Source organism: Eleginops maclovinus, chromosome 7 (genome assembly GCF_036324505.1).
Source record: "Eleginops maclovinus isolate JMC-PN-2008 ecotype Puerto Natales chromosome 7, JC_Emac_rtc_rv5, whole genome shotgun sequence".
Classification (NCBI taxonomy): Eukaryota; Metazoa; Chordata; class Actinopteri; order Perciformes; family Eleginopidae; genus Eleginops; species Eleginops maclovinus.
In genome coordinates this window covers 4988920-5016398 of record NC_086355.1, presented here as the reverse complement: position 1 = coordinate 5016398, position 27479 = coordinate 4988920, and the positions used below count along the sequence as shown (strand labels likewise).

Below are 27479 nucleotides of genomic sequence, written 5' to 3'. Positions count from 1 at the left end.
CTATTTGGATTAAAACTCTTGTGTCCGGTTTCCATCTCAGGTGATGCACATCAGGAAGCTGCTCGCCAAAATGGACCGACCCAACGGACTGTATCCAAACTACCTGAACCCTCGGACGGGGCGCTGGGGACAACGTGAGTACAAGTTATGGTTTGTTTTGTCGGGATCATGACACTGCGTCAGCACATGCTAGTCAGCTGTCATTATATGAATGAAATGGCTGCTTTAAGTTGTTGTTTCAATAGATAATAAGTCCTGAGTGTAAGGCCTAGAATAGTACATGCATATTTCTGCTTTTTTTCTGGTCATAGACAAAAGGAAAACTACACTTATTTCATCGAGTTAAATACAATATGTCAATGTTGAATTCAGTTAATTGAAGTTGCAGTGGGAACATTAAAGGTGTTGGGATTTGTGTATTTTCTCAACATGCAATAAAAGATGTGGTTCCTGGTTTATTGATTTACAAGCAGCCAGTTAAGAGAAGAATGAAAACAGTCCTGTGAGCTTTAAATGATCAGGTACCTGCGGCTATATGAAGAGAGAACAGGAGAAATGAACACCAAGTGAAGGAAACTGAACGAGCAGAATGGATCGTCTTTAATGAGGACAAATTGAGGCGAGTAGAAGAAGAGCGGGAACGCAGTATTCCCAAAATATTGATTACATCCTGGAGTTCTGCCCGGGGAAATGAACAGCTCTCTGAGTGAAGTTAGATTTTAGAGACACTATTTTGGCAATGAAACCTGTCATTTCTGGTTCAAGTTATTTACAATCAGTATTTAATTAAAGCTGCTGAGACATGTTGGGTAACAGGTGGTTTCATAAAGGAAACATCTGCATCCAAGAGGCAGAATTACACATTATGTTGTTGTTTTTCACAGTGCTTTGTCACTGGATGTGTGAAATCACAGTTTTAGAATAAACTGAGATTGAAATACTAACTTTAAATGTGTCATCTCAAAATTGTCGCTATTAAACTGCTGTTCTAGCTTCAGAAGGTGCATCTCTATCATCTACTAAAGTGTATATTTATCTGTGAATCCTTTGAACTTGACACACTCACATTTTCATAAGTTATTTATTTTCATATGCACTTAAATGACAGAGAAGCTGCTGTTGTTATTTTAAATATTAGATCTGAAGCTCCCTGAAAAAAATGCTCATTTAAATATGTATAAAAGGACAACTTTACGAGTAAAAATAGGAATCTAAGACATAAAATAGTGCAGAAGTTAGGGATGAAATATTACAAATATAAAAAGTATTCTGTCTTTTCAAATTGAATAGATTTAATTTGACCAGGAATTAAGAATAGTTTTTGCTTAATGAGAATATAAATGTTCAGAGATTTTAAGTCTATCATACTCCTAAATATATCTATCTTTCTGAATCTTTAATATAAGTAATGATTTATTGAAATAATAGTTTAAAATCTTGTTAAACTAAAAGAGTTTTGAGACGTTTCTGCAGAGTGCTGCTGAGTGTAGATGTCGGTCCTCTGAGTCCTCTTCCCAACATTTACTCAGAACATTCAGAAGTGTGTTTCATACATGCTCTTTCCTCCTGAACGCTGCTTGGGGATTTTTAAACGTATCTTCCAAGCAGTCATCATTAGTATTAAATATTCCTTTTTGCTTACTTTGCAACATTTCAGTAGGGAGAGGAAGCGACCTGAGAACAGCCGTTAGGATGCTGCATGACAGATACAGATGTGTTGTCTTAATATTCCATCAGAATAATAAAACATTATGGATGTTAAAATATTCGCATTCACTTTAGATATGAATTGAGTGCTGTATTTTTTTCCCGTCAATCAGATCCGCTCACGTTTGCTCTTTGGTGCGGTGAAAGGAAATGAGAAGATGAAATCAGTTTGAGAAATGAAAATATTACGCTGCTCTCATTTGTCGAGGGGAATGAGTCTTTACGCAAGAGTGAGCCGTATTATTTTTCTGCTCATTTTTAGGATCGTATTGTATTTTGTGCCTCTACTGGGACATGTCTCCATGCTTTAATGTTCAGAAAGCTCTTTATTTTTCTCACACTGCCTGTGCTGCAGCACCTTTTTTCACCCTCTGTCTGAAACCAGAGCCCAGTCTGCTCTGATTGGTCAGCAGCTTAGATGTCCCACCTTAGCAGACCATTTACATGCACAACAACCTATCAAACACTCTACAGGGAAGGAGAAGGCATAATAGAGCCTCAAGAAGTCTTTTCAGTTTCACGACACCCAACAAACTTAAGCACAGAGGAGGAGACTACACAGAAGGTGCTTTTCTCAAAATACAGATGTTTCCTTTAACTACGGGGGTCTGGCGAGATGAAAAATGTGATTTACGGGTCAACAAAAAATGGAAAGCACTCATGATGGATGGATGAATGGATGGGCTCATTACTGGATGGATAGGTTGTTTGTCAGTCAGACAGATGCACTTGTAAGTGCACAGACTTTGGGCCAAAAGCAGAGGAAAATAAATGGACGTAAGATGAGAGCAGAGTGATGGATGGATTGGATGAGTACATCAGCAGATGGATAGTGAGCTGCCGAGCTGCATGAGTGCGCCGGTGATGACGGATGTTGTATGTCTCTTCTGTGTGGGTGTGTGTGTAGTCTTTTTCTGTGTATGCATTTGAGTCATGCTAATATAGTATTCACATATACAGTCTATGGTTAGCATATAACAATGTGTGTCTGCATGGGTCTACAAGTGTTTCCATTAGCTGGTATTTACAGGACTTTGATGGATAAAATCTGCTGAAGTCGGAAAATGTAAATCTCTTTGGTCATCATATCTGGTGAAAGCAATTCCTCCTTAAGCACAATTCGAAGTGTATTGAAAAGAAAAGGCTGAGAAAAAGCGTAGAAAGTAGCCTTAAATAACATGAGCCTTCATTAAGTTATTTTTGCATTGTGTGTTGGAGTTGTGTTTTATTTTAAATGCAGGAAATGAGGCGTTTTGATTCGAAGTCGGGCAGGAGCAGATCTTAATTCAAATGTAATGAGCTGGATATTTATTCTGGTTTATTTACAAATAGATTTTATTGTATTTTATTTTATCTGAAGTGTCCTAGGGCTGAAATAAGGGGGAATGTTGCATCATAATTATCATATTTTTGCTCTAAACAAGTCTATTGAGAGGCCTTTTTTAGTTTGAAGTAGACTACTTTGATGTTCTTCTTCAACATTTCTTACAAATTGTTTGTGTAAAACTCAACAATAACACAGATCATATTGGACCAGATTTGTGTTCATGACTCTAAAATCTTCCCCAGTCTGCATTTTATCAGTGTTTGAATACTACTCTCAGTATCTATTGATCCTCTTGCACGTTACAGTAAGTGTGTTTGTCTCTTTAGTCCGGACACATTAATTAGCAGCCATCCCACCTTGTTGCCCCTTGATGATTACAACAAAGCAGCACCAGTTTAATTAAAGCCCACAGCTCCTCCAAAACCCAACTGAGCTGCTGCCGAGCCCCCTCAGCGAGGCATGCAGAGGTACAGTGAGGAGGAGGGGGGGGGGGTTCAGTGAGAGGTATGTAATTACTAAAACCTGAAGGGGCTCGGAGCAAACACCCTTTTTGTTGTTGATAAAGTCTTGTAACGACAACGATGAATAGAAACCTTATTTCTATTTTATTCATAATAAGGTATAAAGTAATCAGGACCAATTGTGCAGCCGCGGTACCCTCGTCTGGTGCATGTGGCTGCCAGTAGGTGGATGAATCTTTGTAGTGCATTCTGGGAAAGAAAAATTGAGGAATTTTTGATCAAAAAGCAAATCGAAGTAGAAATGTTGGCACTACACCGCCCACAGAAGCAAATGCTGAAATACCAGTAGACTTCCCAAAGCATCATTCAAAACATTTTAATGTTGTCTTCTTCAATCCTACATACTAAGGACTACATGTGTGTAGAATAATCTATAATGAAACTGAAGCCATTATCCATTGGAGACATTTTTACACCCTTTAGCTTTCAGGTGTCTGAGTCGGCATTTCTCTTGGCAGCCGTTGACTGGCATTTTATAGCTGGTGTTGCTAGGAGACTCGCTGTTAAACTCTGTTAACCTTAAAGTCATGTATAGCCCACTAACTCTTTCAGGTTCCTATTTGTATTGTGTGCCTCTAATGGGACATGTTTAGCTGGTTTAATGTCCAAAAACAGCTGAGTCACAGCCACCCTTCCTGTACCACATGCAGGCCACATTTGCTTAAAAGCCAATCAGAGCATACTTGGCTTTTTTGGGCTGGGACTCGAAGCGAGTGACACTATAACAGAGTGTGAGAACAGACAGACAGTATGTAATAAAGAAAATGTGTTAAATGTAAACGAGCCTAGCATATCCCCTTTAGCTTGCGGGCTTTAGCGCTGATTTCCCCCAGATGTTTCTTCCGTGACTGTTATCAGCAGTCTCCACATAGAGAGAGTTGTAATCTTCTTACGTGATTAAAAACGTGGATCGAGACTGTTAAAACTCACAGCAAACAGTTGTGCTGTATCCTCACCACGCTGTGAAATGATATCCTGTCCAAATAAAGGATTACAACATCCGCCTACCACCTGATTAACTGACTGCCATTATAGCTTTAATTACAACTTGGATTGCAATGCATTTAAATTCAACTTTTAGTGAAGGCTGTTTTGACCAAATAGTGACTACAGTTGAAACAGCAGCAATAATATCCTGATTTCTTCACAGAATACTTTTATTTGACTTTATTGTTGTTTATGGAGAATCACTGCATGTTTACCTGTAACAGGATAAGAGAAACAACCATCACAACATAACTGAACATGTTTTTAATCCACAACACACACTAATAAAGCAACAACAACCCAGTCGCTGCTCACAGGGCTGTCGTGAAACCGTGATTATTATCAGTCAGTGTCAGCGAGGCGGAAAATGACAGTCCATTGGAAGTGTGTTTGCTGATGAATACACATCGGGCTAAACATGTTCTCGCGGGATTGTTATTTGCATGCTTTTGAACACCTGCGAGGAAACCTGCCGCAGAGTTAACACATCCATTTGAATTCATTACGGGTCTGTTTAGTTTTCAGGACTGGATTGAGGCTGCACGGCTGTCTCAAGTTAGATTAATGTGCGCTGGAACCTGGGCACAAATCAACACAGAACACCAGCCAAAATCTCTCTGTGGCTGGAGAGTGGTTCTGCTGTATCAGCTGCTGCTCGGGGGTTTGTTATCTTTCTTTAAAAAGTCCAACTCATTTGGAAAGTAGTTACATTGGGAGCACATTTTGACACCCTTCCTGTCATAGGCGAATAATCGTCTTGCTTAAGCTGTAGGAACTGGGTGAGGAATGTATACGAATGTGTTGCTGTGTTTCGAGACAATGTGTGGAGTGTTTAAAGGGTACAATGAAGTGTCGAGGGTGTATGTGTGTAAATGTATCTGTGAATGTGTGTGTGGTGGAGTATAGGTGTGTAGACAGTAGTTAAGTCACACTAATGAGGAATGAGGCTGAGCGTCTCTGTCTTAATGAGATCCTGCTGAGACTGACAGCCTTATTACCACACACTCCTCCACCTACACACACACCAGCTACTACCTCGTTTTAACCTACGCGGCGACACCCTCCCTGCTCACACACACACACACACACACACACACACACACACACACACACACACACACACACACACACACACACACACACACACACACACACACACGACAGTCTGTCAAACACTCCTGTTAGAATAAGTTATTTTCCTTTCCTCTCCAATATGTTTGCATCAATTCAAAAATACGATTTCATTTGGCCGCTATGGCTGTTAATTAAAAATAATACACTAACAATAAATGACTGTCCCTTATTCGACATCCAAGTAGAGTTTGACTGCTGAACAGCTTTTGTTAATAATGATTTGCTGTCGGTCAAAAAGACATTCGTAATGCATGGACATGGCACCGAGGCACGGCTGTTCGCCGGGTTTGGTGCTGCATAGAAATGACTTGTAGTGTTGCACTCCTCCACACACACGCGTTATTAGTATTACCTCAGCAGCTCGTGCCCTCGACCTCTGTTTTAAACCAGAGTGTGTGTGAGACTTTGTGAAGATGTCCTCTTGTGTACATGTGTCTTTGTGTCTGCGGGTTTAGAGTGCGTTTGAAGCCGCCGCCTCCTCGGTAGACCCGGCTTTGATTGACAGGCGCTCCCTGCATGACCCAGATCCTTTGGTGGGCTGAAAAATGATGGAGAGAGGAGAGTAGAGAGTGTGTGGGAGGATGCTAAGTTGAAAGAGTGTGGGAGGTGACTGAGAAACAGAAAAGGGTGCTCTAGGGAAAAATACAACAACAAAACAACGAGACAACTTGAATGACCACTTCCTGTTTCAATGTGTAATTGAATCTGTGTTACATTCTTATGTTTCTCTTTAACATCAAAAACAGTCCTGTGTGAGAGGGCAGTTGTTTCTTTTCTCATGGATGTTGTTTTTCTACTCTTACTCGTTATTTGGGCTGTGCTCCCTTTTATTGCAACAAGGGATCAAGTTTTAAAAATAGTTATGTCAACAATTCAGATGTTTAAAACTCATTTTACTTTAAAAATCAAGCAATAAAACAGTCTGTAAAAAAGATCTGAAAACATCAGACAGAAAAAGTGGGACAAAGCAAGAGGAGCACAGCATTTAAGTTATTTAAAGCCTCTAAACTGGAGGAGTGTGGGTAAATGTACAGCCTTAAATATAAAGGTAACTCACAGAAGCTTTTGGACGGAGAGAGGAGCAGGATGTTTGTAGGAACATATCAGACAATTATCTCAATGTATGATTGAATATAACACACAGGACTTTGTGTGGATCGCATTGGTGTTGTTATTAGTCGGGAAAACTATATTATATAAGATAATGTTATAAGATAATGTTTAACGATGAGTAAACCACAGAAAAACTAAAAAAAGACTCAAATTCAACTCAAAACATGATCCTTGAAAAACAAAGTGTTAAATAATTACCTATAGTTTAGTTTCCCTGATTCAATCATTATCTTGCTTGTCTTCTTTCATTTTAATATATTTACAGTTATTAATTGTTATAATTCCTACTGTGATGTATGGGATTCACTCCCACTGTCTCGACTGCTAATGAGTTATTCTGTGCATGAACAGAAGTGTATTGACTTCCAACCTGACTCCAAAGAGAGAGGATGTCTGTCCTCGGGATAGCTTCACCCCTGAAAAATAAGTCAACTTTGTTTTAACTTTTTGTAGATCTGTAATGTCTAGTAATCCCAAGTTTGTCCAACCAAGGTCAGAGCCAAATTGACATGTTGAAATAATAAGCTGAAGATAAATAAAGCTTTAAACGTGTAGCTATGTGTGACTCAGGGCTGGTTGTACTCCCTGTCTGCACAGGAGTGGTCATTAACCACAGTGGAAATGATAATAATGGCATTCAGCGCGGTGCATCCACTGGCTCCTCTGATGCCTTCCTTTAGAACTGCATACTGTAGCATCATCTGTTTTCTTGGCTACGCTTTGGGTCGCCTCCTAATTGTGCATGCCTGTGAAAACATCCTGTAAAAAGTGTCCTCTTCAAGTATCGATGGTTTTTCATTGATCTCTTGGGGATTTCTAAGCTATTAACCTAGCCTTGAACCCAGAGTCTGTGAAGTAAAAACATTTTGGCCACTTGTGTCCGCTTACAAGAGCTGTAATCAGGTCCGAACCTTTATTGCTTCTCCGGAGCGTGACTCTCCACAGATGCTCTTTCACAGCTTTCTGGTACACGCTTTTTCTTCTATGTATTAACCCTAAAGGAAATAAAGTTCAACACATGCTGTGCTTGGGGACAACAAACACTAGTAGACTTTTTCTTCAGGAAGATTCGGTATTGATTCTCAGTGATTAGACAGACGGAGGAGAGGAGCTCTGCAAACAGCCGAGGTGAACAAGGTTTAAGACTCACCACGTCCCATACTTCACCAACCAAGTGTGATGATTTGGCATGGAGCAGAGCCACCAGGAGTGGACTGGTGACCTGCCAGATGCCGCTCAGGATGATTATAAAATATACAAGCATTCATCTCGGTCTGCAGGTTGTTTCCAGGGTAGAAGAGAGTCGTGTTTGGATCAGGAGGATTATTTTTTCAGTCTGCATCATTCTGAGTGCTTTTGTGCTGCGGATGTTGGATACACTCTGCATAAAAGATGTAAACATGACAGTGATGCGAGTCCTTAAAAAATGTACACACACACACACACACACACACACACACACACACACACACACACATATTGTCCTAGGAACTTTTTGATTGGCTCTCCTAAATGACCTTTTCGCTCAGGCTTAAGATAATTTCAACTTACTACTACTAATTTGCGAGTAGAAATAGTGACAGGCTGTCTCTCAATGTCTCCTCTATGCTCTGCCCTCAGTAATTACTCAAGGTTGTTTGTGAGGTTTGAATAATTCATCGCTTCTTTCGTCTTCCTTAGCGTATCCCTCCATTTTACCTTCAGGTATGTAAATCACATACAGAGAGGAAGATCTTTAGGTAGTAAACAAAGCATCAGATATGATCATATAGAGCTGAAGAGATGTTACCTTAAGTCCTATGATTATTATGGTAATATTAATCTCAGCCATATTTTCTTCCCCAGCTAGAAATTTGAGATCAGTATACCGCGAGACAATCAGGAATGTTTCCATTAATACAATTCAACATCTTCGATTTCGAAATGGTCTATTGTGCATAAAGAGTATGCAGAGTATTCTTTCTTTGTTTGTCTGTATATATTCTTTTTACTCTCTAATGCTGGATTACTCCTATTTCTATTTTGAGATGTTTGTATATTTTTTAATTGTTTTAACTCCCATTCTCTAAGCCAAAATGATCATAAAAGCAATTTAGAAAATAGATTTGTTAATATTTATAATGTAATTCAAAAGCAAATCTTAGGTGCAAAAAATGTATTTTCTTTCCTAATGCCCCCAATATAAAAAAGAAGTATACAAACATAGAAAGAAGAATCACTTTCTTTTATTTGTGAACTTTAAAAGCTCTTGCTCTTGCTCATCTGCAAATCCATTTTATAGGTCGGCGAAAATCCCATAGATATAGATCAAGGTGTCATTAAAGAGTTATATCAAGTGGGCTCCAAACTCCCTCTGGAAATAATCTGTTGTTTCATAGTCCGGTCAGACACAGTGTTGGCTGTTTCCCATCCCCTCTCTCTCTCCCTCTGGGGCGTCCGGCCGACTCAGACAGCCGTGAAAAGCTGAGTAAACTTTCATGAGTACGTTTGGGGACACGGAAATGTGAGCACACCAGGGAAACTGGAAACAAAAACTGGAAATGAGAAGTGAAACCGCTGCCAATATATTGTTTTTTTAGAAAGCACAGTAACGACCCGGGCTGTGGATAGATGCTTTTGATGCCATATGGCGCCCTCTGCCAATGACGTTCAGGCAAATATGAAGAACGAATCATTCCCTCTAGCTTTCATGTTACTCCACTCTGCACCTTTTAACCTTTTATCCTCTTTCCTCTCTCTCCAGATCACACCTCAGTTGGAGGACTTGGGGACAGTTTCTACGAGTACCTGCTGAAGGCTTGGCTCATGTCAGACAAGACCGATACAGAAGCCCGCAAAACCTACGATGATGCCATTGAGGTATATTTGAAAGATGTTGTACAGTTATTTCTACAGAAGTCGAAACAGAGACACATTAATCTCAGGAAAAACCACATCATTTATTTATATATTTAAAGAAACTCATCACTTTCTTTGCGCCGCTCCTAATGTTTTTCATTAGAAGACAACATTTGCATCCATTTGTTCTCGCAGCTCTGCATAAAACCACTACTTCAAAACACTCCTGCAGAAAGAGATAAACTATCACAGTGAAAACAAACTCGTTTTTTAATTACCTTTCACTCCTGTCAGAACAACACAGGAGCAAATCAAATGTACTTCAGGAAACGATGCCACACACACATGTTAGAATACAGACGACATCTAATTTCACGCTGAATGCTTCGTTTTGTAAAATATGTATTCAGATATTATTGTCCCAAAGGAGTTTTTGGTTCACAGCTGGTGCACAACAGATGTACGCTCATCAAAACGGCAACTGAACATACAGATAGCAACAGATATGCATATGGCAGAAGACAGATCCAAAGAGGACAGGCATTTATCATTTTTATTAAAAGGATAAAAAGATTTAGAGATGGTAAACCAAGCCCTGCTACTTTTACCTCAAAGCCACCAGATTTGAAGCTCCTGATTCATTTCTGACACTTTTAAGCAATAAAAGCAGCCACTATGAATCCCTCCCTCCTCAGTGTTCAGAGCGTCACGACAACAGAGAGTAAAGTAAAGTGAGGGTGCATTCAGCGGAGGGCAGATGTTGAGTGTCGGATGAAGATGTGTCTGTCAATCATTAAATCTGTCAGCGAGCGAGCCGAGCAGATGCTGCAGAGCCCGAGGGATGTGTCTGCATTTTAAATCCTGCACTCACCACTCCTGTCCTGTTTTTCTTCTGTTTGACCCCCCCCAACACCCACATACACCTTCTCTCAATGTCACTGCTGCATTCGCTCAACTTAACCCCATAAAACACACACACACACACACACCTTCCTGAAGGCTATCGAGCGGCACCTGATTCGCAAATCCAACGGCGGTCTGACGTTCATCGGAGAGTGGAAGAACGGACACCTGGAGAGGAAGATGGGCCACCTGGCGTGCTTTGCCGGTGGTATGTTTGCTTTGGGCGCCGACGGCTCGCCTGACGATAAAGCCGGACACTACCTGCAGCTGGGAGCGGAGATCGCACACACCTGCCACGAGTCCTACGACAGGACAGGTGAGGAGGCACACACGGACGGATGGATGATGATGATGATGATAATAATAATAATAATAACGGACTAAAAATGTACATAAAATATAAACAAATATAAAGCAGGATATTTTATAGACATTAAGTGTGTAAGGTATGAAACAATAAATATAATATAAAATATACAGAGTGAAAGAGCAGGGATGAAGCGTTACTCTAGGTGACCCCAAAGTTAGCATCACAAAGCCAATTGGATTTCTTAATTGGAATAATGCAGAAAATATATGTGGCGAATACATTTATGTGATACTACTTCAGCAGAATAATCTCCACATATTAACACCACTGTTGAGTAGCTGAAGATTTAAACATTCACAAGTGGGGTATTCACTCATGTGTTTACGTTGTGGAACAAAAAGTGAAAATTACCTCATTTTGTCTTAAAAATAGACCTTAATTCAGACACCCGACCAACAAGTAACTCAAATAGATGTTGACTTTCTAACAAGGGAATGCGTGGGTGGTAAAATGCTAACTCATTTCCGGGTTTAAGACTCATTCCTGCATCACTCCGGAAATAACCTTGTGTTTCTTACGTTTAATAACGGTGTGTTTTTTCTCCTGCTTAAGCCATTATTATTACCAGACAAGACTTTCCTTTTCACTTCATTTATTCAGTTTGATAAAACAACACAAGTGATCAATAGAGCAGCTGCAGTGATGTATCTACTGTAGGATCACGGGCAAAAAAAACACCTAAAGCGCAGTAAATCCGACGGGATGCTATTGTATTTTAGTGTCGGTAGATTTGTCACGATTTTTAAAGAAAATATCGGCTTTTATTACAATTTCTGAACGCATAAGAATATCCTCCATTCAAGGTAGACCCTTTGAATGCCTGCTTGGATGTTTTCCCCATGAGGCTCAATAGTCGTCAGCAAATAAACGTGTGTGTGTGTGTGTGTGTGTGTGTGTGTGTGTGTGTGTGTGTGTGTGTGTGTGTGTGTGTGTGTGTGTGTGTGTGTGTGTGTGTGTGTGTGTGTGTGTGTGTGTGTGTGTGTGTGTGTGTGTGTGTGTGTGTGTGTGTGTGTGTGTGTGTGTGTGTGTGTGTGTGTGTGTGTGTGTGTCCTGCGTCATGATTGTGTGTGTGTGTAGTCAGAAATCGTGAGGTTGCACTGAGAAAGAGGAGAGGTTGCCGTGGAAACAAATGAAGATGGAGAGAGAGCGTGAGAGAGGGAGGGAGGGAGGAAGGGCGGGGGGGGTAAAAGAGAGAGACATTTCTGTTATAGGCGGCAGAGTGTTTGATAAAAACGGTGAGGCTGTCTGAACGCGGCCTGTTGGGTCCTAATGAGCAGTCATTCACAGAAACCATTAAGTGTGTGTTTGTGTGTGTGTCGGTGTTTGTGTGTGTGTGTGTGTGTGTGTGTGTGTGTGTCGGTGTAACTTAATCCTCTCAAAGACGTTCCTGTCATCACCTTCCTCTCAGTAATTTTTCACAGCCGTAATGCCCATCACACTTAATTGCCAGAAAACAGTGGTTGTAAAAAGATGAAAATACAGTAAAAGCAGAGGGTGGGAGGATTTAATTGCCTTATTACACACACACACACACACACACACACACACACACACACACACACACACACACACACACTAATCATATCAGCAAAAGATAATATTTATCTCCTCTCCCTCTTTTCTCTATTCATCATTCTCCCTGTTTTACCTTACTAACTTTATCCCTGGCTTTCCAATTAATTGTCCTCCTTTTCCTTTCCTCCTATCTTTCTGTTCCTTATCTCCTTTCCTTGTTTCAATTTAACTTCTTTACTTTCCTTATCAACTTCCCTTCACTCCTTTCTTCTTTCCTATTCTTAATTTTGCTCTTTTTTTTGGTTATTTCCCTCTCAATCTAACCTCCATTTATTGTTTCTTCTCCTTTCTGTTCTTGTCCTCCATTATTCCCTCCACCTCTCTTCTTCTCCACATCCACTTTCTTCTTCTTCTTCCCTCTAGTGTTGAAGCTGGGCCCGGAGGCCTTTAAGTTCGACAGCGGCCTGGAGGCGGTGGCCGTGCGGCAGAACGAGAAATACTATATCCTGCGGCCGGAGGTCATCGAGACGTACTGGTACATGTGGAGGTTCACCCACGATCCCAAATACCGGCAGTGGGGCTGGGAGGCAGCGCAGGTAAATAACAAACATGTGTTTATAATCTAAAGCTGCTAAGTCGTGATTAAACCCATCATTTTTCAAATCTGAATGTATACTGCACAATGTGACTCTGGTGAGACATCTGAAGGATTTGCTTTGAAGCACAAAACAGGAATAGTTTTAAGACTCCCAGAAGAAAAGGAGCTTAAGCACTCACAGTCGCTGGCATTTGTTAAATGGAGTACAGCGGGGAAAAAGGGAAAGTCTGAGCGAGAAGTTCACTACATGAATCATAAGCTCTGCTCCAATGCTCTGAGAAACACAGCCTGACAGGAGAGAGAGCAACGTTTAGTTGAGGGAAAAGGTGCTTAATAATGGTGCAAAATCAACCTGTGAGCAATGAATCACAGCAGGGTGAATGAGTCCTGCTAAATGGCAGCTTTAACATTAAGAAATGAAGGCAGCTTTAAAAAAGGCTTTTCTCATCTTTAACCGTGTTGTCAAACATATTGGGTGATTCCTAAATCCATTTTCTCCAGCTCCGATTAATCAACTCATTCTGTATTTATTTATTATTAAATGTTCTTACTTATCAAAAGTAGCTTCCTCAGGGCTGCCAACTTTTCAATGAAGGTTGGACTGAACTGCTTCAGATTCCACAAGGTCTGGGTCATCCTGACATAGAAAATGGGAATGGAAAACATGCATTCATTTGATATGAGTGTTTAAAAGTGAGGACATGTTCGATGTGGTACGACATCATTTCAGCAGAGTTAAAACTCCTTTATGTATACATGTTTCAAAAGGGCAAGGAAACATTTGGAGCAGCTTCTCGATAAATCTAATATGGAGCCGGTTTTATCAAATCAGAGCTCCTTTGCTGAAGTTTTATTTGGTATATAAAAGAGATAAAGGATGGCTGCTCTCTTTGTTCTTTTTGGCCACTCCAGGTACCGGTACTGTAACGGCATTAATAGAAGTGTCACAAACAATAAGTGTCTTGCTCACTTTCACAGTACTTTACAGTGTGTTTTGACTCTCTGTTTCTCTCGGACCGTGCACCATGAGTGTCTTCCTCATTACGCGCTGCAATGCCATTCCCTCTCAAGTCTTCGTGTTCGGTGTGAGAGCTCGGGAATTTCATGTTTGGCTGCCAAAGTTCTACTCTACAGTATCGATATCATTTGTACATGAGGTCTGAAACATAGAGTGTGTGCTGATTACTAGAAGATGTATGGGGTGGCAAAGAGAAGCTTTGGCTGATGTTGGCGGCACTTAGACATATGAGAGCATTTTAAAAGTCAGAGATGAAGTTAGATATTATTTAAGCGCTGGTGGCAGGTCTGAGCTCTCTAATGTGAGAAACATTAGTTGCACCCTTAAACATGTGCTTTAGTCTCCTCGTAGATTTAGTAATTTGAGTGGCTTGAGATTGGTAAAAGTCAAAGCTCTTAAATATATATCTATTTATTTGGAAAGTGAAGGTATGTTTTGCTCAAAACAGTGATTCAACACCGACTTATGAGTCAGAGCGTCAGACTGTGCATGAATGAGAGTCTTCATTTGTCTCTACCAAAAATATTGTGTGTTTTTTTTATGCCGTTTTCCACATGCCTATGACATCCTGTGGCAGGGAGTTGTTTTAGACATCTTCTGAGTTTTGAAAAAATAATTAGTGCATATCTCAGAAATCCTTAGCAAAAACTAAGGAAAACAAATCTGTCGGTGCCGTGGTCAGTGATCCAATACCTTTAACACCCAGGTAATGAGAATACAACAGAAGAGAAACACAGACACTGCTGTTGAAGTTAAATATTACATTGTTGTGCAACCCTATAAGAGACAGAATACTTGGTCTGGATGTTTGTCTGAAGAGAGAGAGAATCTCACAGGCTTTATACTTTATTTCAACCTATCAACCAACGGTTTTCCACCATGAAATGAAACTATAAGGCTTTACCATTACTTATCCTGCCTTTTGAAGTGATTTCTAGCTTGGCAGATATCTAGCAGTGTCTTCAATAATCACCCAGATGTTGACCTTGCAGTAAAGCATGTTATAGAGAACCTTCTTCTTCTCCTTCTCCTTCTCCTTCTTCTTCTTCTTCTTCTCCTTCTCCTTCTCCTTCTCCTTCTCCTTCTCCTTCTCCTTCTCCTTCTCCTTCTCCTTCTTCTCCTTCTCCTTCTCCTTCTCCTTCTCCTTCTCCTTCTCCTTCTCCTTCTTCTTCTTCTTCTTCTTCTTCTTCTTCTTCTCCTTCTCCTTCTTCTTCTTCTTCTCCTTCTCCTTCTTCTTCTCCTAATTCTTCTTCTTCTCCTTCTTTTCGCTTTGGAAACATGTGAGTCCTTCAGGTGATATTAGTCATTTCTTCTTCTCCTTTTGTGCATTAATAAAAGATCTGTGTGAGAGTAGAACAGAAATGAGATCCTCCTGACAGAGGATTAAAGAGCTCAGCCGTCGACGCGTCTCCACCGGCCGGCTCTTCTTATATTATCTGTCCTCCTTCTCACCCACTCTTTCCAGACTCTCCTTTTTCTCCTGCCAATCTTCTTGTCACCTATTTTTCCTCCACTTTGAAGCATGAAACTATCTCCCTTTGTTTTCCTGAGTGGGAGTAAGTGCGCTCACACTCATGTTGAAAGCAAAGGCATTTCCGCTGTGTGTTCATGGTGTGTGTTTGTTCTGAGTGACACTAAAGAGAGCTGCTGCTGAAGGGCTCCTCTGCCTCTCGTGCATTATTTAATACTGCTTCTATACATGCATGGTAGTAAAGATGACAGACCCTATGTGTTGTTTTGATCCTTTCAGCATATTTAACATTCAGAAGTGTCTAAGTTTAAGGAAAGTTTTTATGGTAACACAAAGAAAAAGCTAGTGTCTGACATGCTGTCTTTAAATCTCGTTATTATTTATAATTTAGCTGAAAAGATTTTAAAAAGCACCTTAATTTGCTGCGGATATAACATGTTGCAGGTGTTTGTTTTTGTCTTAAATAATAGGGTGTTTTATTTAGTTTTATAGGCTAAAATACAGTATTTTTCTCCATTCAGCTAAGTATAATTTCAAAGACACACACAGTGTTGTGCTATTATTAGCTGATACCGGCACTGATTTTCTTCCCAGCATGAAAGTCATTTTTTGCTGCAATTTAAAAATCCTGAACCATTATTGTTTGCTAATCCAGCATTTTCTGTTTTGAAGAACCTCAGGATAAAAGAGTCATTACTTGTCATTAAACACCACCGGTCCTTTGTGGTTTACACACAAAAACAGGAGCAGAAGTGGATTTCTAAAGTGCATTTTTTGAATATGCATCAGGCAATCAGGATCATTGAGGATTTTTCACTGGGAAGAAAACATTTCCAGCATATTAAACATAGAAATATGACTTTTTTTGTCCAGTTACTGAACATATTTAACCATTGTTTAACAGAATGATACCAGTTTGCACACACTACACACTGAAAACCTTCCTAGTATGAGCATACAGTTCAGATTTGGGCCATCTAAGACATCATTTCTCCAACCCGACTCATTTCATACTTGCTTTCTGTTTTGTTTCCCTCTCTCTTTTGCATTTTTTCCATCTCCAAAAATGTTTTCCTTTCCTGTTTCGTTGTATGTCTCTTCATGTTTCTTTCACACACACACACACACACTCTGTAGCTGTCTCGCACACACCACCTGAGGCTCTGCATCCTCACACGAGGCTCAGCATCCTACTCATCTATTGGTCTCCTTATCCGCATTGCATACACACACTCCTCACCAACACCTGCGATCCTCTCTGTACGATTGCCCCAAAGCTCACCCATCCCCCCCAACGCCCACACACACACTTACACACTCCCTGAACTCCAGCTGTATCTATCTGCTACGCTAAACCTTTTGTTACGCTTCTTTTCACGGCAGCCATTAGCTGTGTGTGTGTGTGTGTGTGTGTGTGTGTGTGTGTGTGTGTGTGTGTGTGTGTGTGTGTGTGTGTGTGTGTGTGTGTGTGTGTGTGTGTGTGTGTGTGTGTGTGTGTGTGTGTGTGTGTGTGTGTGTGTGTGTGTGTGTGTGTGTGTGTGTGTGTGTGTGTGTGTGTGTGTGTGATCTACATTTATAGGTAGAGTTATACTGGATATATACTTGAGATTTGAAGGGTAGTTGACAATTTCTTCAAGTGCAACGACTTCCTGTTTATGTGTCTTTCAAGCACTTAGACATAATGATGGGTACACTTAGCTTGATATTATAGTGCGTGTGTATGTGTTGCACAGGCAGTTGCAGTTTGGATCCAGAATGGCAAACCCACGTTGGGCGCAGCAATCTGTGAATAACAGGCTTTACTGTCTGAACTCCTGGTCACAAAAATCTGCTGACAGCCAAACGGTCAATTGAGGACGGCATGCAGGGAGAAGGTGTGTGTGTGTGTGTGTGTGTGTGTGTGTGTGTGTGTGTGTGTGTGTGTGTGTGTGCGTGTGTGTGTGTGACACTGAGAGACAAGGACAGAGATAATTCTTTCAATCACATTACACGTTGGTAGTGGAAGTCAATAAGGTGTAAGCAGGAGGGTAATGCTGCCAGAATTTTTACGCAGGCGCCAATTTCACTGTAACAAGTCCTCATTGCAAATCAATAGAGCACACGGGCAATGGCGAGCAGTCGGTTTCACCAGCTGGAACACTGCTGCCTTTTTGATGAGCCTTTAGCTGAATCATGTGTGTCGAGGGGAGAAGCACGTGCTCACAAATGAGACTTGTTTTCAACACTTTTACTCCACTCTGGGAAAAATGGGGCTCAAAATGCAGTCGATAGGGCATCAGGAGAGTGCTCAGTGGGGCACAGCGCCGTTATATGTGATGACAGTCTCCCACGCACTGAAGTGTCACACTTTTGGGGAAATAAAAAGCACAATTACTGAAGTGTGATCTGGAAAAAAGGGATTTGATTGTTGAGGTGTTACAAAATCTGCACACGATGAGTAGGTAGGTGCTAAATCCTGAAAAGTGCAAATCATAAGCATTACAGTTATGTCTACATCGTGTATTTGAAGGGCTGATAGCTGTTTGATATTAAATGCAACATGCAGAGGACTTGTGATCATCGTGTTGTTATTCCTGATGTTTTTACACGTCGCAGTGAAATGAACGAGGTTCTGATGTTATCTGACCGGCTGGCTTCCCTCCATGTTTGCTGTTTTTGTTGTCGTCGAAACATCTGTTACATCTGTCGTGTGTGTGTGTGTGTGTGGTGGATCGGAGATAAAGCCTGGAAAGCCAAAGTGAATACAACAGAGAGAGGGGATTTAAATCACAATTCAAAGCACATACTAAAGTGGTTTAAATGTGTCCCGAAGAGACCGGTCACCATGTGTCTTTTTGTTAGGGTTTAAAGAAAATCCAAAACATCATCTGACATCTAAATACATCTGATTCAACCTCACTCTGAATGTGGCTTCAAATACATGTTGTTTTCTCAGCTGGGTGAATACAAAAGACAACCTCTGAGTGCAAGTACTGAGACTAAAATATTAACATTTGTATAAGATTAAATAGTGAGGTATGAACGTGACATGCAAAAAGGTAAATATCACAGTGAAGGCTAAGGTATGTAATACGGTACACTCTATAATACGGTGTGAACACTTTCAGAATCAATACTGTTTTTGTTTCTCCTGGGTTGAATTGGGTTTCATGACGGATCCTAAATAAGAGATATTCGTGTACAAACCAAACAGTTTAAAGTAAGACAACATAAACTACAATTAAATGGAATAAAGATACTTATATAGACATAAGAGGTTCAAGGACAATTGTCCAATTACAGATATAAAAATAAGATAAAAGAACTGTATATGTGAGACAATATGTGAGACAATATGTGATCATCTTCTTCTGCTGCAGCTGCCGTTTCCTGTGTGGGTCTCCCCAGGACTCGCTCTAATCTGTCACAAGCAAAGAAATGAATTAAAGCGTGCTTTAGTAAGCTTATTGAAAATGTTCTCTTTATCCCACCCCTCCCTCCCACAACTTCTCCGCCCCTTTCCTTTTACCTCTCCTTGTTTTTGTATTATCCATGTAATCCCCCCCCCCCCTCATTCCCTCCTTCTGTTTCCTTTATGTATTCCTGTTCATTTCTACCCCAATGTTCTTCTTCATCCTCTTTCTTTCATTCCCTTTCTCTCCATATTTCTGCCTTAATTCCTATTTTCCTTTCTTCATTTGTCCCCTTTCCTTCTTCATCTCCTCTCCCTTCCTTCCCTCCCTCCTTGTCTCCTCCAGGCCATCGATAAGTACTGCAGAGTGAGTGGAGGTTTCTCGGGGTGAAGGACGTCTACTCCTCCAACCCGACCTACGACGACGTGCAGCAGAGCTTCTTCCTGGCCGAGACGCTAAAGTAAGCCAACGCTTCAAAACACTCAATAATTACTCAGAAGATTAATTAACCTGATCTTTGATTCATCCGTACTTGTTATAGTTAATGAATCACTTTTGTTTTTTGAAGAATGCAATGATGTGATGGGTGGGCCGACTGGAAGTAATTAATAATTGATTGATTCAATTACTCGCTCATTTTTTGATTTAAAGAACAAAGAATAAGATGAATTGTTTTGCAAAGATAAAAGCAGCAGCATGTCAGCCATAGACGTTCAACCAACCAATCATTTATCACTTAAAAAAGTCAAGCCTCAGACCAAATATCCAGATGTTTTTAAAAGTGTTTAATGTGATTTCTTACCGATAAGACCAGCAGTTTAAAACCCAACACTCGTTCAGCAGCTGCTCTGTCAGGAATCCAACAGAAGAGCAGTAGATGCATCTCTTTACAGCACAGCCAAATATATTTAAGCTGTTTTAGCAAAGATATCAGTTTATAATTGGTGTTTAATTGTGTCAATCTCCTTGTGGCTGCTCCTTCTTATCCATTACTACCTGCAGTATTTTTGAAAAGGCTGAAGATGTGCAGGGCTAGTAAAAGCATGTATTACAGTCTTATGGCTACTCTGGTGTTTTGAAATGCAGCAGCATCAGTGACCCTTTAATGTGGCTCTCTGCCTCCCTCTGCTGGCAGGGGTAGTTCCTCCAGGACAGATAATTTCCAGCTGTTACTTTACAGATTCAGATTATTAGCTCAAACTAAATATAATTAACTGATAAATACACATTCAGTTGTTGGTCAAGATATCCAGCCGCAGAATAGCTAGTCATTTTAATCACCTCCATCTTTACCGGCTGTGATGAACACAGTACTGCATATAAAGCATACCATGTCCTTTTGGTAAGTATTTTTTGATGCCAATACTTTTGTATTTTTACTTAATCCGATTTTAAATGCAGGACTTTTGCTTGAGTTAAAATTCTGAGTACTTCTTCTGTCACTGGTTGTTACTGTCAAATGACAAACCTTATCATAAATCAGAGCAAACTGGGTTTTAATGTTAGCAGGAAGCTCAGCCCTTTAAAGCTAAACTCTGAAATAAACCCCACAAATCCCCAAACACCAGGAAAAGATGTATGCTGTGTATAAGTCGGCAAAGGTCACGCGACACACCGGCTGCTAACTCCCAGAGACGATGACATTTGGGTGCTTCGATGTTTTGCAGCCTTTGGAGTCTTTCTGCTCTGTTTTTTTTCCCCTCACTGGCTGCCGGCCAATCACATCAAAGCTTTACGGCAGCAGGCTCCTCCTGATTGGCTGCCAGCCACACTGATCTGCACAAAGACGTAGCATCCAAACACCTGTTGTGTGAAACTGAATTACTCCATCGCTGTGTGTGTGTTGGTCTGATTAGTTTGTACGTTGATTAGGTTTCATAAAGAATTTAAATGAGGGGATAGAAAACTTATGTCTACAGTTTATTAAAACATATGATTTATTATGCAAAAATATCAAGTTCCACCTGTTTGTCACAATAGTCCAGACTGTATGGGCATAGGCATTGCATAGACCAACGTTTTGTGTAGCTCCTAGGTCTAAAACAACATGGCACACCGTGTCAAAGGGATGGTAGATGGACTGTACTTCAATAGCTCTTTATCAGGTTTATCTTGAACATACTACAAGTCATTCACGCTTTTCACACCTCGTTCAAACAGATCAGTGCCAATTCATCTTGGAAACTAACATTCACACACACTCGGGGGTTAAGTATCTTGCCCTAGGATACATCAACATGATGACTGTCGCAGCCGCAGTCGCCCTGGTGGTTACTAGTGTGATCTTGATGAGCCACCAGCCAACCTTTCACACTAAATTGTAACACAATGAAATTCATGTTGCACACAAACCAACTTTTTCTTTGTCGCTCGGTAAAACGTTTCGCTTTTTCACACTTTTAGTTTTTGTGAAATACCCTTTAAAAGTACATATTTCCTCAGTTACAGTTGTGGACTGTCCAACACGTTTCAAAAGTCCCTTCAGCTTTTATCACATTCATTAAAAAAGGTGGGAAGGTGGGAATACCCCGGTGAAGCAGTGTGTCCTCTGTGACGAAACGTAAACAAACTGCTTTCAAACCAGAAGTCTGAATAAGGAAATAAATATTAAAGAAATAAAGTGAACAAATAATATAGAAGTAGAACATGTTCTGAGTGGAAGCAGTTTAAGCTTAAAGGTACCCCAGCTTTAACAGCAATAGCTAAATACACCATTCATGTTAATACATATTAAGCTTCAAAGTCAGGATTTTGTCTCGTAGTGTTTTCTGTACTTGAACCTGCGTTGATGTCATTTTCCTCCTTCTTCTTCTCTTTCTACCCCCACCTCCCCTCCCCTCTCCCCTCAGGTATCTGTACCTGCTGTTCTCCAGCGACGACCTGATGCCGTTTGAGAGTTGGGTTTTCAACACGGAGGCTCACCCGCTCCCTGTCCTGCACCTGGGCAACATCACTCTGCCTGGCAGCGAGCCGTCTCAGCGGTAAACGCGAAGGACCGTGTTTTTTCTCCTCAGCGGCATCGGGGGGGCGCCACCTGGACGCCCACCTGTCTGTACTAAAAACCAACCCACCAACACTGGACAAACATTCAGCTCTACGGACTCTCACCCGCTTCTGGACTGCAGACATCAACCAGAGGAGACGGACGGAGAGACTCCTGAGAGGACGTCCCTCTCTTCTTCTGTGTTTTACTCTTTGACTCTCTCTGTCTTCTCAGAAAGACGGCGTTTTTGCTGCTCAGCCTCGCGACTGGCTTGAACTGACCCTGAAGGAACGAGCTCCAAAAAAGGCTCGATTTAGTTTTGTCTGTTATTATTTTTAGTGACCGAACTCTACTCCCATGCAGACTCGAGCTGAGTGCATTATGGACTTTCTGTGAAGGATGACAGTCAGTTTGACACTGTACTGATGGAGGTGTGTTTCTTTTCTCCAGGCAGACTAAGTCGAGGACTTTACAGGGTCTGTTGATGTGTGTTTTTTTGTTTGGACACATGGGGACACAGGGTTGAATGAAAGCCCTTCGCTTCTCCCTGAACCCCTCCGATTACTCCACTTCCTGTTTAATCTTCATCAGATGGACTTTGACCTGGAACTATTAGCCGCTCGTCACATCATCAGTGCGAGGGCAGGTTGTGTCTCCTCCTCCTTTTACTCCTCTAATCCTCCTTTTTCAGAACAGTGGACCATTGTAAGTGAACAGTCGCTCCACCTGGACAGCAGCAGGCTTCTCCATCTTCTTCACTCTACACCTCGACATCTTTCCAGTTCCCCTCTCAGATATAAACGCCACTGGCTGCTACATTTTCATTTTCCTCCACCTTTTTCCCGACCATACAAGAGTTCCTCTCCATTTTATCCCTCAATTTGTTCTCTTATTTCTTGCCTTTTCATTACTCATTTTTTAAGGATCCAGTAATACTTTTGTATGAGTGTGTGTGTGGGTGTGTGTGTGTGTGTGGTTAAGATAACCTCTGCTGTAAATCATTGATTTGTGCACTTTGTATGGGAAGACTATGAAGAAGAGGAACATAGAAGTGTAGCACTGAAAGAGCTGAACAAATGAAGTCTCCCTGCTGAGCTCCCATCATGCAACAGTCGCTCCATATATCACCAGTTGGACCAGCTTACTGTTAGTTGTATGCACTATAGTTTTCTAAATCCTGATTAGATTTTCTCTTTGCTTTTCATGCCTTATCCTCTCTCCTCCATGTTAACCTTTATTCTCCAAAACATATAAAAGCTCTTGAGACTTTGTGTCGAAGGGTTTCCAAATAAGAGTAAAACGTCCAAGTTTTAGATAATCTCTAAATCACAGAACAGCTTGGGATAAAACTTCTGTAATATATCACCTGTTACATTGACATTATAAAGCTGCAAACGTGTCCTCCTTTGTGTTAATTGTTCAGTCAATAATCAGGACTAATAATTACTGTACAGATTGAAGTCACCTTTTTTTTGTCCCCTTCATCATATCATCAAAAAGGTCAAAATCTCCAGACCTGGCTCGCTCCAGTTATCTCTCCCGACACGCAACTTTCTCTGAAGCAGCGCGAGGAGTTTACTGCTAGAGCTGCTCAGATAATAGATGATACAGTCTAATTATGACATTTTACACAACCAAAACAACTGTGGAACAGTGCCAACAGATTTACTGAACGCTGATTGTAAAACACACGGGGAGAATTTCATGCTCAAATAAAACACTGAAAAATATCACAACTGTTCATATAAATGCTCCAGTTTTAATCCCACTCAAATTTAGCAACTTAAACATTAAAGAAAGATCATTTTGATCTGGGACTCGTGTGGAAATATTTCAGCTTTTTAAAGATAGGAAATATAATGTTTTAATGAAGGTTATATTTCTTACAGTGTGACAGCAGCTGCTGCTTTAACAATGGCACAAAAGATATCACAAGAAAGGTTACCAGGAGGGAGAGAAATGTCAACAGAGGGGAGGACGAGATCTTGAGTAAAGGCATGACTCAGCATTAAAGATAACTCACCCAATGGTGAACAAATGTACTTTACAAAGGTCAGAATTTCAGTCCAACCTCCAAAAACTTCATCCTCCATCTACAAAATGCTTAAATTGCATTCTTCTTTTTTTCTGATCCGTGTTTGTAGGGATACAACAAGTATGTTTTGTTCTTAAAAAACAAACATTTTAACAACTACTGTGTGTGTGTGTGTGTGTGTGTGTGTGTGTGTGTGTGTGTGTGTGTGTGTCTGAGAGATTCTTTTCAAGCCTTATTTTTTCAGATGTGTGACGCCTTGGCCAACACTGTGCTCTTTCTCTTCCTTTGCTTTGTGTTGTTTTTAATATGAACCACGTTTCTTATTATATTTCGGTTTGCACGAGCGTCGGAGGCCCTCTGCCGTGGAGATAGATGCAGAAATGTGACGGAGTAAAAATGAAGTTGCCGCCACAAAGAAATAATGAAACCTCACAGTCACATGACTAGCGGTTTCTAAAACGTATCAAAAGGCTGATTTACTTGCAGCTTACTATATTCTGAACTCCACTCCTGACAAAAGCAGCTGTCATTAAAGTATAGTTGTGTGCAGAATAAAAACGATATGGTGCAAATGGAAATAAAAAAACAAGGATTCATTTGAATGATTGATTAATTTTGGCCAGGATTTTCTGTAACATTTTCCTATTTCCTCCAAAAAGCTTTTCAAAGCGTACACATCGTTGGTTTCGCTCTTTTCATGGGATCGGATAGATTTAGAGAATGTACAAAAATGATTCATCAACAATGGTAACGTAACATAATCCCTGCCTCATATTTCAAAGATCCAACAACCTCTGTCCGGAAGAAGTTACAGATATTTTAGAAAAAAGGTCTCAATATTAAACATTTTTTTAGGACTTGAGGCCGATCAACTCTACCCAAAGCTCTTCCACCGTTCAAGACGATATGACACTTAGTTTATATTTAATTAATCCATTTCGTGGAGTCGAACAGCAGTCGCCCTAAGCTTTTTTTATTTAAAGTCTAATGAAACCATAGCTCATCTGCAACATCGGTCAATGTACATACAGGGTATTTCTCTGCACATACAACCTGCTTCTCCCTCCGTACGTTTACCTCCCCCCTCCACCCTGCACCCTCTCTCTGGTGGCAGTCCATTAATGCAGTACAGTCAGTATCCTCATCATCACCACCTTCATCCGACACGGGGGGGGGAGCCCGGGCGGTAACCTGGGTAACCTGAGCAGCAATGATTTTGACAAATTGAGTGTTCTGTATTTGTATTTTTACTGAACTAAAAAAAACAACTATTAAACTATCTGTAAATATGTTTAAAACTGAGACACAAATTCAATAAAGATGTTATGAAAAGTGATCCGAAACGAAGAGTATGTTCTGTGGTTTTACTGTGAAACACACTCTTGTTTTTATTTATTATTTGCTCTTTACTATTTTATTCTATATGTTTCAGCCAAGGGTTTCCCGGAGTATCGGTCCACCACTTTGTTCCAGTCGACAAATATTGAAGCGTTGCCATGAAATGTGTGAGTCTGTAATGATCTGATTACTTTTATTTATTGGTTCATTCAGAACTTTGTTCAAAACACAAACTCATGCAGTACAAAATTAGGCTAAATGTATGACTTTAGACCAAAGGACGTGAAGAAAAAAGCGGGTATGAAACAAAACTATAATTACACTATTAATGCATTCTATTATAGATGGTACTCAAAGACACTTCACATGTTCAAATTCATAAAAACATTTGAATGAAAGAACTTTACTGTCGATCAGACCATCAGTTAGTACAAGTAATCACACAGATGATTGAAATGACGTTAACCCATACTCCAAATGTGCAAGTAAAAGTTGGCACACAACATATAACATGGTAGTACACACAGATTTAAACACAACATATACAGACAGGCAGAATAGAATATTTAGTTACTGAAGGTGTAATAATAACAAGGGCCATATGGTAAAGTGTAACGTGCAGAATAGCACCATTGAGATTTGAGACATTTAAAACAAACTAAATTAAGAAGAAGATGGATTACAGTTCATGTGAATAGTAATCATATTAAGGGACGATAGTGTATGAAACAAAGGGGGCCTGAGTACAGCATGTTCTTGTGATTCTGAAGAACTGATGACTTTCCCATCAGCCTCAGCTGTATGATGATGATGATGGGGGAGGATGGACAGACAAACATGTTGAACATGTGCTCATCAGAGTGTTGGTATGCTAGCATTTAGCTCAGAGAAAACCCTCACAGCTGCTTCATCACTGGTAGTTGTATGCTTGAATCATAAGGTGTGTGATCAGCTGACTGATGTTTGCTAGTCAGAGCCTTTTCATTTTAAAGGGACATCTTCTGCTCTTTTTCAGCTTCATATTTGTATTTTGTGCTTCTCCTGGGACATGTCTCCATGTATGAATGTTCAGAAAGCTCTTTATTTTTCTCATACTGCCTGTGCTGCAGCACCTCTTTTCACCCTGTTTCAGCATCCATGGTTTGAATCCTTCATCTTTAGTTGTCGCTCACTGACTGTTTTTTCATAGGTTTCTGTGCATGTAATGGTCTGCAGAACCCCCCCCCCCCCCCTGCCTGCCTGAAATGCCTCCATTTAACTCCTTTGTTAATTTCTGTAAAGTGACATCACAATGCAACACTCACGCTTCTATTGGCTAGCACTCCAACGCATTGTACATGATAAGCTAAGGGGCGGGACATCTCTAAGTGGTTGGTCAATCACAACAGAGCCGGCCAGCTAACCAATCAGGGCAGACTGGGCTCTGGTTTCAGACAGAGGGTGAAAAGAGGTGCTGCAGCACAGGCAGTATGAGAAAATAAAGAGCTTTCTGAACATTAAAGCATAGAGACAGCGGAGGCACATAATACAATACCCCTTTAAGTGCAGGTTGTTTTTACATGAGGATACTTGATTGTGGAGTCTGACTGTGAGGAAGGAGTTTCCTCTGAACTTTTCATGCGTATTATATGTAAACAACAGCTCCATAAAAATCAAATCTACATGTTCACCACTTAAACCCCTTTATTAAACACTGCCACGCTCTATGTGTTTAGACATGTGTAAAAAAACAATTGTGTTACTACTGCTGTTGAATCACTCCAGGATGCTGGCATAGATACATCCAAAAATGTGAACAACACACACACACACACACACACACTTCCTTCAAGTTGAAGCTCAAACACTGATTAGCATTATCGGAGAGTACTTCTTCCACCAATCATCTCTATCCCAAGCAGCAGCAACATTGTGTTTCCCTTCCAGGAGTCTAAACTGACTTACTGGTAAAACAATCTCCACAACATTATAAAAGTCAAAGCACAGAATTAAAAAACATGTGCCTTTTATGTCAGACAGATGTTTGTCACGGTCTAAAAATCTTGTTGTTTTTATTTGGGAATGAGGCTTCAACTCTTCCTTCTGGGTCATAAAAATGAAAGTTCCCAGACTGATATGATCAACATATGTTTACAGATGACTTGTTTCTGTTTATTTAAAACCTGATAGCTAATATTTGTAGCTTGTACTCCAGTATCTGTCTTTGAACTCGCTCCTAAGTTGTGTTTC

The 27479-nt window shown here is 40.5% G+C and overlaps 1 protein-coding gene across 1 annotated transcript in view; it reads left to right on the top strand.

Annotated features, from left to right (window-relative positions):
• Nucleotides 1-25248, top strand: part of man1a2 (mannosidase, alpha, class 1A, member 2) — a 100034-nt gene extending 74786 nt beyond the window's left edge. Inside the window, 7 exon segments of the mRNA XM_063888042.1 lie at nt 41-134; nt 9533-9648; nt 10627-10846; nt 12839-13011; nt 19240-19273; nt 19276-19354; nt 21744-25248. Coding sequence (XP_063744112.1) covers nt 41-134; nt 9533-9648; nt 10627-10846; nt 12839-13011; nt 19240-19273; nt 19276-19354; nt 21744-21879 — 852 coding nt within the window. The 3' untranslated portion in view covers nt 21880-25248.
• The last annotated feature ends 2231 nt before the right edge of the window (nt 25249-27479 follow it).